Genomic DNA, 12,175 nt, shown 5'->3' with positions numbered 1-12,175 from the left:
GTGGCAGCATCGATGGACTCAAGCGTGGCAACAATAGTGAGGTTGGTCCAGGACCGGGCAGTGTTTCGTTCTGCTGTGCGTAAGGTTGCTAAGAGTCGGTACTGACTCGATGGCACCTAAAAACAACAGCATGCCCAGGGAGCCTCTGAAACATAAGGTAATCTCCACAAGAGCCTTTTGAAAGGGGTGTCAGCAACGTTCCACATGGAAGGAAACTGGATGAGCAGGGACGTTAGCAGCAGGTAGTAACAGATTCTGACCTTGGAATGCCATAGTCCCGTTGCTCCTCCATGGAAACCAACAACCATTTCCCAACCACAGAGTATGCGCACTAAGCAAGCATGCCGTTCAAGGATAATTTGGGGATCTTGTCATAGTGGATGAGGGCAGATTGGATGCAAGAGCAGCTCGTGTGTGCACGAGTACACATGTGCTCCTGAGGGTTTCCAGTGGCTGCAGTTTTGGAAGTAGTGTACCACGTGTTTTTGCTGAGCTGTCTTTGAGTGGATCTGAAATGCCAGCATTTCAGTTAGCAGCTAGCAGCCAATCATGTTAACCTTCTGCACCGCCCGGCAGCACCCTGAATGGATGAGCTTTGGTTTGCCCAGGCAGGCTTGGGAAGAATGCTGAGTGGACAGGGCAGGTGCCTACACACCTGGGTACAGGTGTGTACATGGCACGTGGGCAGGTCTTGTAAAAGAGCGAGGGGAGATGAGGAGTGGTCCTGCAGAGAACTGACAGAGATGGCCCAAGTCTGTGACCCCCTGCACTGCTGACTCACACTGCCCAGGCCACGCCGTGTCCAGGGCTGGATGCTTACATGGGATGATACTTTCTTCCTAGCAGCACACAAGCCTCCACTGACAGCTCCATGGTTTATTGTCCCTATGACCCTGGACTAGTTCTGTCTCTGCTCCGCACCTCCACCCCCAGGGCTGGAAAACAGGAGGCCACACCAGCTCCCCCCAGCCTGCTGTAAGGGCCCATGAGGCAGGCAGTGCCTGGGAGAGACGTAGCGGGCGTGTGCAGGTTTGAGAGGTGGAGGCTGAAGGGTCTGGCCCCAGAGCTTCCAATACCTCATTCCACATACATCTGTGTCCTCTCTGCGCATAGCCCCTGCCTGGACCTGGCACCTGCTGCGATGTGGGAGGTGGCTGAGGTACCGGGAGCACCCATGTGTCCGGAGACTGAACATGAGTGGGAACAGAAGGAGGAGGTCAGGGACGGGCACTGTGGGCCTGGAATTGACTTCCGGAGGCTTTTCTGTCCACAGTCTTCTTCATTCCCGCCAAGGGACTGGGTGGGGCCGTGCAGACATGGAAGACAGGGCTCTGAGGCTGGGATTGGTTCACTTTGCCTTCCAGCTAGGAGCCATCTCAGAAGCAGAGACAGAAGATCCCAGGCCCACCAAGAAGAAAGAGCGTGAGTGGAGTGTGAGGTCCCTACCTAGAAAAGTGGGGACAGCAGAGGCTACAGCAGAGGTGATGGTAGACACGGTGTATGCAGAGACAGAGCGGCTGTGGGCTCTAGTACATGGACTGAGTAAGGCCGAGTGCCCACGGGCAGGAGACTGGCTTACAGAAGGTGCCCTTTGGGCATTCACAGCCTAGATAAAGAGCTTAGTAACATGTGCTCAAGCAGGACAGAGGCCAAGGAGCCCCATGGCTGAAAGGCTCAAGACAAGAGTGAGGCGTGCCTACGTCTGGGAGACATGGGGCGTTCCTGATGGGGGACCTGCTGTGTTCTGAGTGGGTTTTGATCCTGAATTGTACCCTGTTCACTTCCTAATAAACTCCAGAAATGTGAGTATTGTTATGAGTTCTGTGTGGTCACTGCAATGGATTGTGGAGCCCAGATGTGAAGCCGAGTGCAGTGGGAGGGACGGCTGGTGTCAGAACAGGGGACAGAAGGTTGTAGGGTGGGAACATGTCTGACCTTCACACCATAGGAATCGACATTGGGCTGATTTTGAGTTTGATTCTCTTTCTCCCTTGTGAAGCCAGGGGAGTCAGACATGGCCCCCATATGGTTTTTTCAGGGTCATACATGGGCGCCAGGTGGGGCCAAACTCTGCAGGAAGAGCCCAGGTGTGGGACTGAGCCCTGAATTGATTTGACTCTCGGAAACCTGCGTCTTTCCACAGAAAGCTTTGTTTGGGGGAGTTCTAAACCCTCTGGTAGCGTAGTGGTTACAAATCAGACTGCTAATCTCACGGTCAGCAGTTCGAAACTACTAACTGTTCCGTGGGAGAAAGATGAGGCTTTCTGCTCCTGTAAAGATTTATAGCCACAGAAACCCTGTACAGGGTCGCTATGAGTCGGAACCTACTCCACGGCACACAACAACACACACACACACACAATCCCAGAGCAACCTGGGGCTGAAGGCCACGCAGACTTCCTTACTCTGACCTCTGAGGGGTGTTGTTTGTTGCCCCACTCAAAAATCCCAACAAGATATACAAATACTTACACACACACACACACACACACACACTAAACTACAACCTAAACCCCTTCCCAAGCTGTCGTGATTGAAGACAGTCAACTTTCCCAAGCAACCATTTCCACCAAATTTCTATTTTTGTACTACAATATTTGTAATTTAAACAAACACACCAAAGAGACATTCCTTACTGAACCTGCTTGGAACACACGGTCTACACTACTTTATGGAGTCCTGGTGTGGCGCTGCGCGATCATGCGCTGGACCATACAGAAGGTTTGAATTGCAAGGTCAGCGGTTCAAACCTACCAGCCACTCCTTGGAAACTCTATACAGGGTGGCTATGAGTTGGAACTGATTTGCCAGCACTGAACGAAAGGATGTCATGTTTGGTAAGGTCGAGTGCCAGAGAAAAAGAGGAAGACCCCCAGAGAGATGGATTGGCAAAGTGGCAGCATCAATGGGCTCAAGTGTGGCAACAATGGTGAGGTTGGCCCAGGATCGGGTGGTGTTTCATTCTGTTGTGCAGAGGGTCGCTATGATTTGGTACTGACTTGATGGTACCTAACAACAACAACAAAACAACAAGGAGTCCTGGTGTGGCGCTGTGGGTTAATGTGTTAGACTGCAAAGTCGTTTGAACTGCAAGGTTGGTGGTCCAAGCTCACCAGCTGCTCCTTGGAAAGCCTATGCAGGGTTGCAGGTCGCTATGGGTCGGAATTGACTCGACGGCACTTAACAACATTAACAACGATCTACTTTATTTCGTTCTGCTGTGCAAAAGCTTTCTATGAGTTGGTACCGACTCGATGGCACCTAAGAACTAAAGCAACTTTATTCAGTATTGGATTACTCAACACGCAAGGTAAGCTGGGATTTACTTCTGCTTCCCAACTAGCCTGTACTGGATAATATCACATGAGTTTCTCATCAAAGAGCTTGCTGCTAGATCTGACAGGTATCTCTCTCTCCCAACTCCACAGCCTCTTCCTACTAAACCAAAGCCTGTTTTCTCACAGTCCCTGAAAGAACAGGGTACCTTGCTTTACCTGCATTACCAGTGCTTACTTACTCATCTGTAGTGAACAACGTCACATTTCATGCCACATCAATCTATGATGAACCTATATGAATTGTTTACCACAGATGAGCCAAGACGCACAAGTAAGCCCACGCTGACCGTATTGACGGGGCAATCCACCCCTGACTTCACTGTGTATCCTTCTGGTGTCTTGTGGGATGAAGAGCTCCGTGAGGCCTTAGTCTCTGGTTTCCAAAGACAGCCCTCCTTGGAGTCTCCCCAAAATGCAGTTACACCTGAAACTGTAGCAGCGTGGGGCTAGCACAGCGTCCACGTGACAGCGGAGCTCAGTAAGGACACAGGCTGTCACGGATGGAGTCAACCGGACATGACTAAGCAATGAGCCCTCACATGACCACCCAGCAGCTAAAGGCCCTGGGCAGGGAGCAGCTGAGCTTCCGGAGTTCATGAGACCAGGCGCCCTGGGCAGAGACGACGGAAGTCTTGTATCTGGAACCATCTCAGACCAAGACCTGTGCGTCCCTTCATTCATATTCGTTCGGTGGTTAATACATGGATAATTGCAGGCCTAGACAGTTCTCCATGAATGCTGTGAGTCACTGAAAAGAACGAAGGGACCCAGAAGCAGGGGGAGCCGGCAGGAATTGGCACTGGCCTGGGTCTTCTGAACGAATTAGACCTTCTTCTTGTGTGCTCTGTGATTCAGCGTGTGGCTGATCTGAGCACAGAGTCAACCTCATGAGCTCCAACCTGCCTCTGGGGCTACCAGGAGGGCCCCTGGATCTGTGCCCAAGTGGAGGTGAATGCCCGCTGGGCTTTGCCACATAAGCGATGCAGATGGGATGAGCCCACCCGGCCCCTTGTTTAGTGTGGTCACGGTGGAGCGCTGAGCCCGGTAGCCACAGTGGCTGCCCACCAGAAGGACGGTGGTCTGTGAGCAGACTTATAGGCCCTGGTAGGATTCTGGAATCCTCACCTTTCCTCTCAGGACCCTCCCACGGAGCATCAGTCGCCCCCACGGCACAGTGTGTGGCTGGGAAGCGTTCCATACCTGCGTAAGCTCCTGGCTGGGCACGGCGCTCAGACCTGTGGCCGCCATGTATGTGCTGCCGATGGTCTTGATCTTCTCAACGCCACTGAATTTCGGCTTGGACAACAGCTGGGAAGGAAAGACAGTGCCTGGGTTACTCAGACAGATGCAGAGACTCACCACTGGACACTCAAGAGTCCTCCCTCAAAGTCCAGTCACGGGGACCAAGCACTTTCTGCCGCCTGTAGAGGGTGTGCCAGGGAGGGAGGGCTGCATCACATAGACCACCTTCCAAAGCCTGGCTGTGGAGGGACAGGAGGAACTGTGAAGATGTGAGAAATGATGGCCTGTAGAAAGTCTCTTGATGCTGGGCTTCAGAGACCCACATGTGGGACATGGAGTCAGGGTGGGCTGGGTTAAGACCAGATGCCAGTACTGAGGGCCGGCTTTGCCCTCTACCTGCTGGAGGTGAGGATAAAGATCTAGAATGGGTTCACCTAGCAGCCCTGACCACGCCTTCCTTTCTCCACCCACCAACCAGCCACCTGCTTCCCCATGATCCTTTAGGGCACTGTTGGTGGGATGGAGCAGAGGTAAAGACAGCAGCAGTCACTGTAGGGATGAGGAAGAAGACATGGAAGGTTCAGCATCTCTATCTAAAGACCTGAGCATCTTCCAGTTCCTTCCTTGCTTTCAGGGTTATATGTCAGGGAATCTAATATTTGGGGACAGATTCCCGAATTACATATCCATGAGTCTGTCCAACCAGGAGAACCTGCTGCTCAGCCAGTGGGATGGGAGGGGGGCACGTGTGTTTTATAGGGGGCAGCAACCCTTTCTCAGGACATGCCTGGTGACAGGTGGGAAGTACCATGGCTTTGTGGAGCTGACTTTCCAGTGAGGACGTGCCGCGTGGGACATGGAGAAGGTTGGAACACTTCTATCACAGTGCCATCCCTCGACGAGGGTAGGACAAAAAGCTTGTTCCAACTGCAGAGATCAAACGTGAAGCTACTGTTTCTCAAGTTATCCTCATCTAGGTCTGTCCACTTTCACCCTTCTCACAGTGTGGCACCGTAGGATCAGCACTGGACTGTGAACCACAAGGTCGGCAGTTCAAACCCACCAGCTGCTCCTTGGAAACCCAGTACAGGATTGCTATGAGTCAGAAAGCACTCAATGGCCTTCAACAACAATGACCCGTCTAAGAATTCTGTGGTTGGCACCACATCAAAACAGCTGTGTGGGCCTCCTCGAGGGACTCAAATTGTGTTCTTTTTCAGGGTTCTGAGTTTTGTGGGGAAAAAAGTCTGAAAGGAAAAGATCAGGGCTGTAGGGTTAGAGGGAATAAGCCTTCCCAATGAAATTCTCATGGGACAGGCCTTGCTACCCTGGAAGAGGGGCAGGTTGCATTGTTATGGGGGGAAAAAAATTCCCCGGCATAACTGGCCTTTTGCTCAGCAGTGCAATTCTCCATTTTCTTAAACTTTCATCAAAAGAAATTTAGTGATCGTCCTGCGTCCTTCAAGAAACTCTATAAAGATGACCCCTCCCTTTGGAGTCCCAAAAATCAGTCCCCATAACCTCCGAACTGACCTCTCTGATTCCCAAGCCATTGTGACTGAAGATAGTCAACTTGACCCAAGCAACCATTTACACCAAATTTCTATTTTTGTACTACGATCTTTGTAATTTAAAACAAACACACCAAGGAGACATTCCTTACTGAACCTGCTTGGAACACATGGTCTGCGCTACTTTACAGAGTCCTGGTGTGGCGCTGTGGGATCATGCGCTGCAATTTAACGTTGACTGGCATGGCAGACCCCTCAGAAGCTAGGCTGGATGCACCCTTTTCTGAAGGCACCTAAGGAGACCAAAGAGTCCAGGTGTGGCACTCAAGTCCAGAGCACTGGACTGCAAGGTTGGTAGTTCAAACACACCAGCCGCTCCTCAGAAACCCTATACAGGGTTGCTATGAATTGGAACTGACTCGACGGCACTTCACAACAACAACGGAGTCTAGAACAGTGTTTATCTAGTGAACTGGTCTGCAGCCATCCAACGATTGCAGAGACGTGTTGAAACATGCTTTGTCTGGAACAAACCCGTAAGGTATGAGTTGAAACCCTAGTAGCAAGATTTCCAGACATACCCTCTTATTCCAAAATTCCATGAATCATGATGAACATGTGTTCATGGATGCCAGCTGTTCTATGTTTTGCACAACACCGACAAGAATGGATTGGCGGCATTTTCCTCCAATCAACTTTGTGAGTGCTTCTTGTAGAAAACCAAACACAGGGCTCTCCGTGTGGAGAGACTACTGGAAGATAGAATTCAACGCCTCATTCAAATTCCAAAGCACAGACTCAAAGTATGTACTGTCTTACGTACACACTGGTTTTCAATAATCAACGACATCCCTCAAGCAGAGTTCACGAGCTTGAAACGACAAAGAACTTGACGTATGCAGAGACATGCCCATATCTGCAGAAGTACCTGTGCTCATCAGCGTTTTATGTCAAAGGGGTGAGGGCATGCATTTTCTTTCTAGAACATTCCACTGGATAGGAATTATATTTATTCAGATTTTGGCAGCTGTTCCTAAACAATCATATCAGCTTCAAACATAAAATGTATTTTGCCTTTGAAATTAGGGACCCAAACAGAACAAAGCATTCTAATGACAACCACCAGGAATTGGGCCAAAAAGACGATGTGAAGATACAAGACAGAACTAACTTCAGATGCCCTGGCCGCCAAGGCGACCCTGGATACCCACATCATCGAAGTCGGCGACGATCTCATTCAGCAGTCGGAGACACTCCAAGCCCTCCTTGTTCACATCTGATTCCGTGTAAAACTCCTTGAAATCCGGGATGGAGGCAAACATGACGCAGACGCAGTCGTACGACTGGTGGTACAGCTCCTGGAAACACACGATTCTTGGTTCTGGGATTTGTTCTGGAATTACCTAAGTGCCACATTCCACTAGCCCACCCCAACCCCGGACCCATCCCTTCACCCACCAACCAACCCCCACAGAATCAATGGCACTGAACAACGACAACAACAACTGTTTGGGTAACAATTGATCCAAGGGGGTGATTTCCCAACTGAATGTTTCTTAAGTGAATAAGGACCCACCAGGGATGGATCTATGGAGCTCTGGTAGCGTAGTGGTTACGAATTGGGCTGTGAACCGTAAGGTCAGCAGTTCGAAACTACCAGCGATTCCGTGGGAGAAAGATGAGGCGTTCTGCTCCCGTAAAGATTTACAGCCTCGGAAACCCTGTGCAGGGTCGTTAAGAGTCGGAACTGACTCCACGGCACATAACAACAACAACAACAGCGAAGGATCTGCTTACTTCACAAGTCTGTAACATTAGAGTGATTTCATACGTTACTAACCCTGGTCTTTCCCATTCTAGTCAAAGTCATTCAATCTCCATTCCTTGAAACTTTCCTGAGATTCCCACAGTCCCATGAGTGTCCTCCATTTGCTCTTGGATAGGTCAATCTCAAATCCTGTCCATCTCCTCTGAAATGCTGAGATTTCATGATACCTCAGGAGCTTTCTGGATCCCCTACGGGGTGCAAACTGTGGACACACTTAAATCTGAGCTGAAAGACTGGAGGTTCTAATCCACCCAGGTGTTCCTCAGAAGAAAGCCCTGGCGATCTGAAAATCCCGTGGAGCACAGCTCTACTGTGGCACAGGTGGGTGACCATGATCTAGTTGGGTTTTGTTTGGTGAGGGGCTTTCAGGAAGATTCAGAGCAGAGAAACCACCAATGTGTGGAATGTCTGATGGAATTTCCTTGTCTTCTGATTTAGAACCTCACCACTCCCCTACATGGATTGGCGCTCCTTCAAACATATGTCTTGTTCATGGAACCTGTGTGCACGTGGTGGTAATTCCACTTGGGAATAGGTTATCTTTGTTGTGTGCATGAGGCGGGATTCATGTGTGTATTTAGGGGGTCTCATTTAAGATGTGACAGAGATTCAACCAGTCAGCTTGGAGGCAGAGACAGGGCAAGAGCGAGGAGAAGCTGCATGAAGACCACCCGGGAGGAGGACCTCCAGAGACAAGGACCTTCGTCCACACCCGACACAGAGAGCAAGCCTCTCCCTACAGCTCGTGCCCCAAATTCAGACTTCTTGTCTCCTGCCTTCGAAAAAATAAATCTCTGTTTGCTAAAGCCACCCTCTTTTGGTATTTCGTTCAAAGCAGCATTAGAGAACTTGGGCAGCCTATACTGTGAGCAGGCAAGGAAGGTGCCCTTCCACACCAGGGACATGAGAAGAGACGATGGCAAGTTTGGGGATGGAATTGTGTGTTGTCTTAGATGTGCTGGTTCCTGAGATGCTGTTTCAATAATGAACCAAAGGCATGCTGAGCCCTTCAGAAGGCGTTCCGGGCTTGGTTCTGGGTCGCCTCCTCCTGTGGGTCCCTGACAGCCACGCCGGGCCTGTCCCCGTCCCTCTGCCCATCCAGCACAGTCCCCGCCTGACCTCGTTCTTCAGGCTCCTGGCCAGGAAGTGCTCGGCCACGTGGGCGGGCAGCACATTCTCCAGCAGCACGCGGTTGAGGTTCTCCATGGTCTCGATCTCCTCCCGCTCTTTTTTGAACTTATTCTTCCACAAGTAGTCTAACCTACAGTAATATTCATTCTGTTACAAGAGGACACAGAGGGAGAGAGAAATAGGCATCTTGTCCTGTCAGAAAGGGACACTCCACCGAGAAAACAAAACCGACCCGGAGAAAAGCCCCCAACACTGCCTCCATCCTCCTAGCTAAGACCTCCATCCAGCCCCTGTGATCCCAGCTGTCATCCCGTTAGCCTCTCAGATGGACTGGTGCAGAAAACAAAACCACCACCGAAGGAAAACAAGGAAGGGACCTGGGCTGGGGACACAGCTCTGAAGACGTGTGCTTGGACACAAAAAAGGACATACAAGTGTCCTGCTCTGCAGTCATACTAGTATCCGGGGTCCCACTCTTGTCTGAAGGAGGGCAGAGCTGAATATAAATGATGAAGAAGTGAGAAACACATGGGCAGAGGCCATGCAAAGTGGAACGGCTTGCACTTTACAAATATCGGTCTCCACTGGGTGGGGAGGGCTGCCTTTTCCCTTTCTTCGGGCCTGCTCCGTCTTCCCCTCCACAAGGCAGGCGATCCAGCAGTTGTGGGAAGATGGGTGCAAGTCTGCGCTCTCAATCAATCAATTTGGGAACGCAATGCCTGGCACGATGGCGTGAAACTGAGACACAATTCATTTGGCTATCGCTTCACTGATGCCGTGTTTGCTGGTAGTGTCCCTTTGTCCATACTTGTGAGGTTTTCTCTATCCCAATTGATCACTCTCAGCGTGGCAGGCATGAGGAAGCGGCTTGCTTTCTGACAAGGGGTACCTTTGGTCTTAACACCATTTTGTGCCTCTTAGGATGCTGGTCTAGCATATTAGCCACAGCACCACACCAGGGCTCTTCGGAGACCATATACAGGGTCACTATAGGCCGAAACTGACTCCACGGCACTTCACAACAATGGGCTGCTGCGGGTGCAGTAAGGTAAGCACTGGCCTGCTAAGCCCAAGGTTGGCAGTTCAAACCCATCAGCCATTCTGAGGGACAAAGGTGAGTCTTTCTGTGTGGTGCTATTGGATCAGCACTGCACTGCGAACCACAAGGTCAGCAGTTCAAACCCACCAGCTGCTCCTTAGAAACCCTATGTTGGCTTCGGGTTGGAATTGCCTCGATGGCAATGGGTTTGGTTGGATTTGCTTTGGTGATGAAATGGTTAGGCACTTGGTAGTTGAGATATACCCACTGGCTATGAGGGAGGCAGGTCGGGCGAGCACTGCTCCCCTAAAGATGCGGGGCCTCAAAGTCCCCGGGGACCACTTCTTCTCTGTCAATAGGGTCGATACCAGTGGGAACTGCTCCACAGCCCCTGACAACACCATGATGCAACTCATTAAATTGATGGAATCTTCCAGGCTCCAACCGAGCGCGTGCATTCCACAGAGAGCGTGATTTATTTCACTAAGACACGTAGCAGAGACGAGCTACAGGAAGGTTTTTCTTTCCCCGGGTTGATGAATTTCGTCAGCGACAGTGCTGGGGTGTGCAGGCACACACACGCAGACACGCATGCATAAATGAGGATTTAAAACTTCCTGGAAAGGGTGAGAGCTTCAGAAAGTCTTCTGTCTGTCCGACAGGGTCATGTGACTGGGAATCTCACATCAGAGGGTCTCACATCCTCAGTGACACCCCCCACCTGTCTTCCCTGTGACTGGCAGCAGATGGGGAAGCCAGGGAGGTGGAGCAGGCTGTGGGGTGGGGGGTCAGGGCAAGGAACGAGGACCAAGAACATTCCAGAGACGTGGCCATGGAGGCTAGGAAGGGAGGGAGAGGATGCAGGAGACAACTCTGGCAGCTTCGAGGATCCTTGTGTAGGCTCACAAGCTTCCCCGACATTTATTCTGAGAATCACCCTTTCAAGATGGAATTGTCTTCTGCTTTGAATTTCTCTTTGGAAACCATGTGCTTTCACTAGTGAAAGTCATTTTGAGTGAAATATACAAATAAAAGTGTTTATGTAATATGATTTCAATCCATTGTCCCCAGGGGTCTCTGGTGTTGGGATTGGGGGAATGAGGCCCCCTTTCTTCAGGTTAATGCATTATGCAAGTTCCCACCAGATGGCAGCACACACTAAACTTGAGCTAGCAGCCATGGTGTTGGAGGAGAATATTAGAGGTACCATGGACTGCTAGAAAAACAAACAAGTCTCCGTTGGAGGAATTACAACTAGAATTCTCTTTAGAAGTCAGGATGGTGAGACTCTGTGTCTCTCATACTTTGGATATGTTATCAGGAGGGATCAGTCCCTGGAGAAGGACATGATGCTTGGTAAAGTAGAGGGTCAGAGAAGAAGAGGGAGACCCCTCAACGAGATGGGCTGACACAGTGGCAGCAGCAATTGTGAGGATGACGCAGGACAGGGTAGTGTTTTGGTTCATTGTGCATAGGGTCGCTATGAGTCTGAACTGACTCAGCAGTGGAACATGTGGGTGGGTACTATATGTCCCAGGGGTCACTGAAGAATGTGCAAGAAAGAGATTCACATCTCTGCCATTCACAAAGGTCGCCGTGGGGGTGAAACAGAGTGACCTTTCCTGTTGTCTGTTTCTCAGCACCCATGGCTTGTGAGACATCCCGCAATGCAGATTACTGAAGACAGGTTATTGACATTCCCCTAAGGGAGCAGGTGAGGGAGTTACCATAATGCACGTCAATAAAGTATGTAGAGACTTCTTACCTGCCGGCCCAGGACAAGCAGAGTGATGAAGAAAATGCAGAGAGACACTGAGCCCATGGTCTTTAGGTCTTTCCAAATGCCCGGTCTATTAAAACACAGACAGGAAAACAAAACCAACACAAAATCCACAAAACAACAAGGACACAGAACTTAGAATTCATGTATCAGAAAACCAGAATCGCCAAAAATGTATACCCCCTACACCAGCCAAATACACACATGGGAGATTCTCTACACCCCACATCAGTCACACACACTCATGGGAGATTCCCCAGCCCCACATCAGTCACACACACTCATGGGAGATTCCCCAGCCCCACA

The 12,175-nt window shown here is 50.4% G+C and overlaps 1 protein-coding gene across 1 annotated transcript in view; it reads right to left on the bottom strand.

Annotated features, from left to right (window-relative positions):
* ADCY2 (adenylate cyclase 2 (brain)) overlaps positions 1-12,175 on the bottom strand; it is a 403,615-nt gene that overhangs the window by 22,119 nt on the left and 369,321 nt on the right. Inside the window, exons 19-22 of the mRNA XM_006875344.1 lie at positions 11,855-11,939; positions 9,039-9,197; positions 7,303-7,449; positions 4,539-4,646 (exon numbers count right to left, since the gene is read on the bottom strand). Of these exons, the coding sequence (XP_006875406.1) occupies positions 4,539-4,646; positions 7,303-7,449; positions 9,039-9,197; positions 11,855-11,939 (499 nt within the window). The remainder of the gene's footprint in view (positions 1-4,538; positions 4,647-7,302; positions 7,450-9,038; positions 9,198-11,854; positions 11,940-12,175) is intronic.

This window comes from Chrysochloris asiatica, unplaced genomic scaffold (assembly GCF_000296735.1).
Source record: "Chrysochloris asiatica unplaced genomic scaffold, ChrAsi1.0 scaffold00321, whole genome shotgun sequence".
Taxonomy (NCBI): Eukaryota; Metazoa; Chordata; class Mammalia; order Afrosoricida; family Chrysochloridae; genus Chrysochloris; species Chrysochloris asiatica.
Note: the sequence above shows the minus strand (reverse complement) of the source record. Positions and strands in the feature narration are given on the sequence as shown.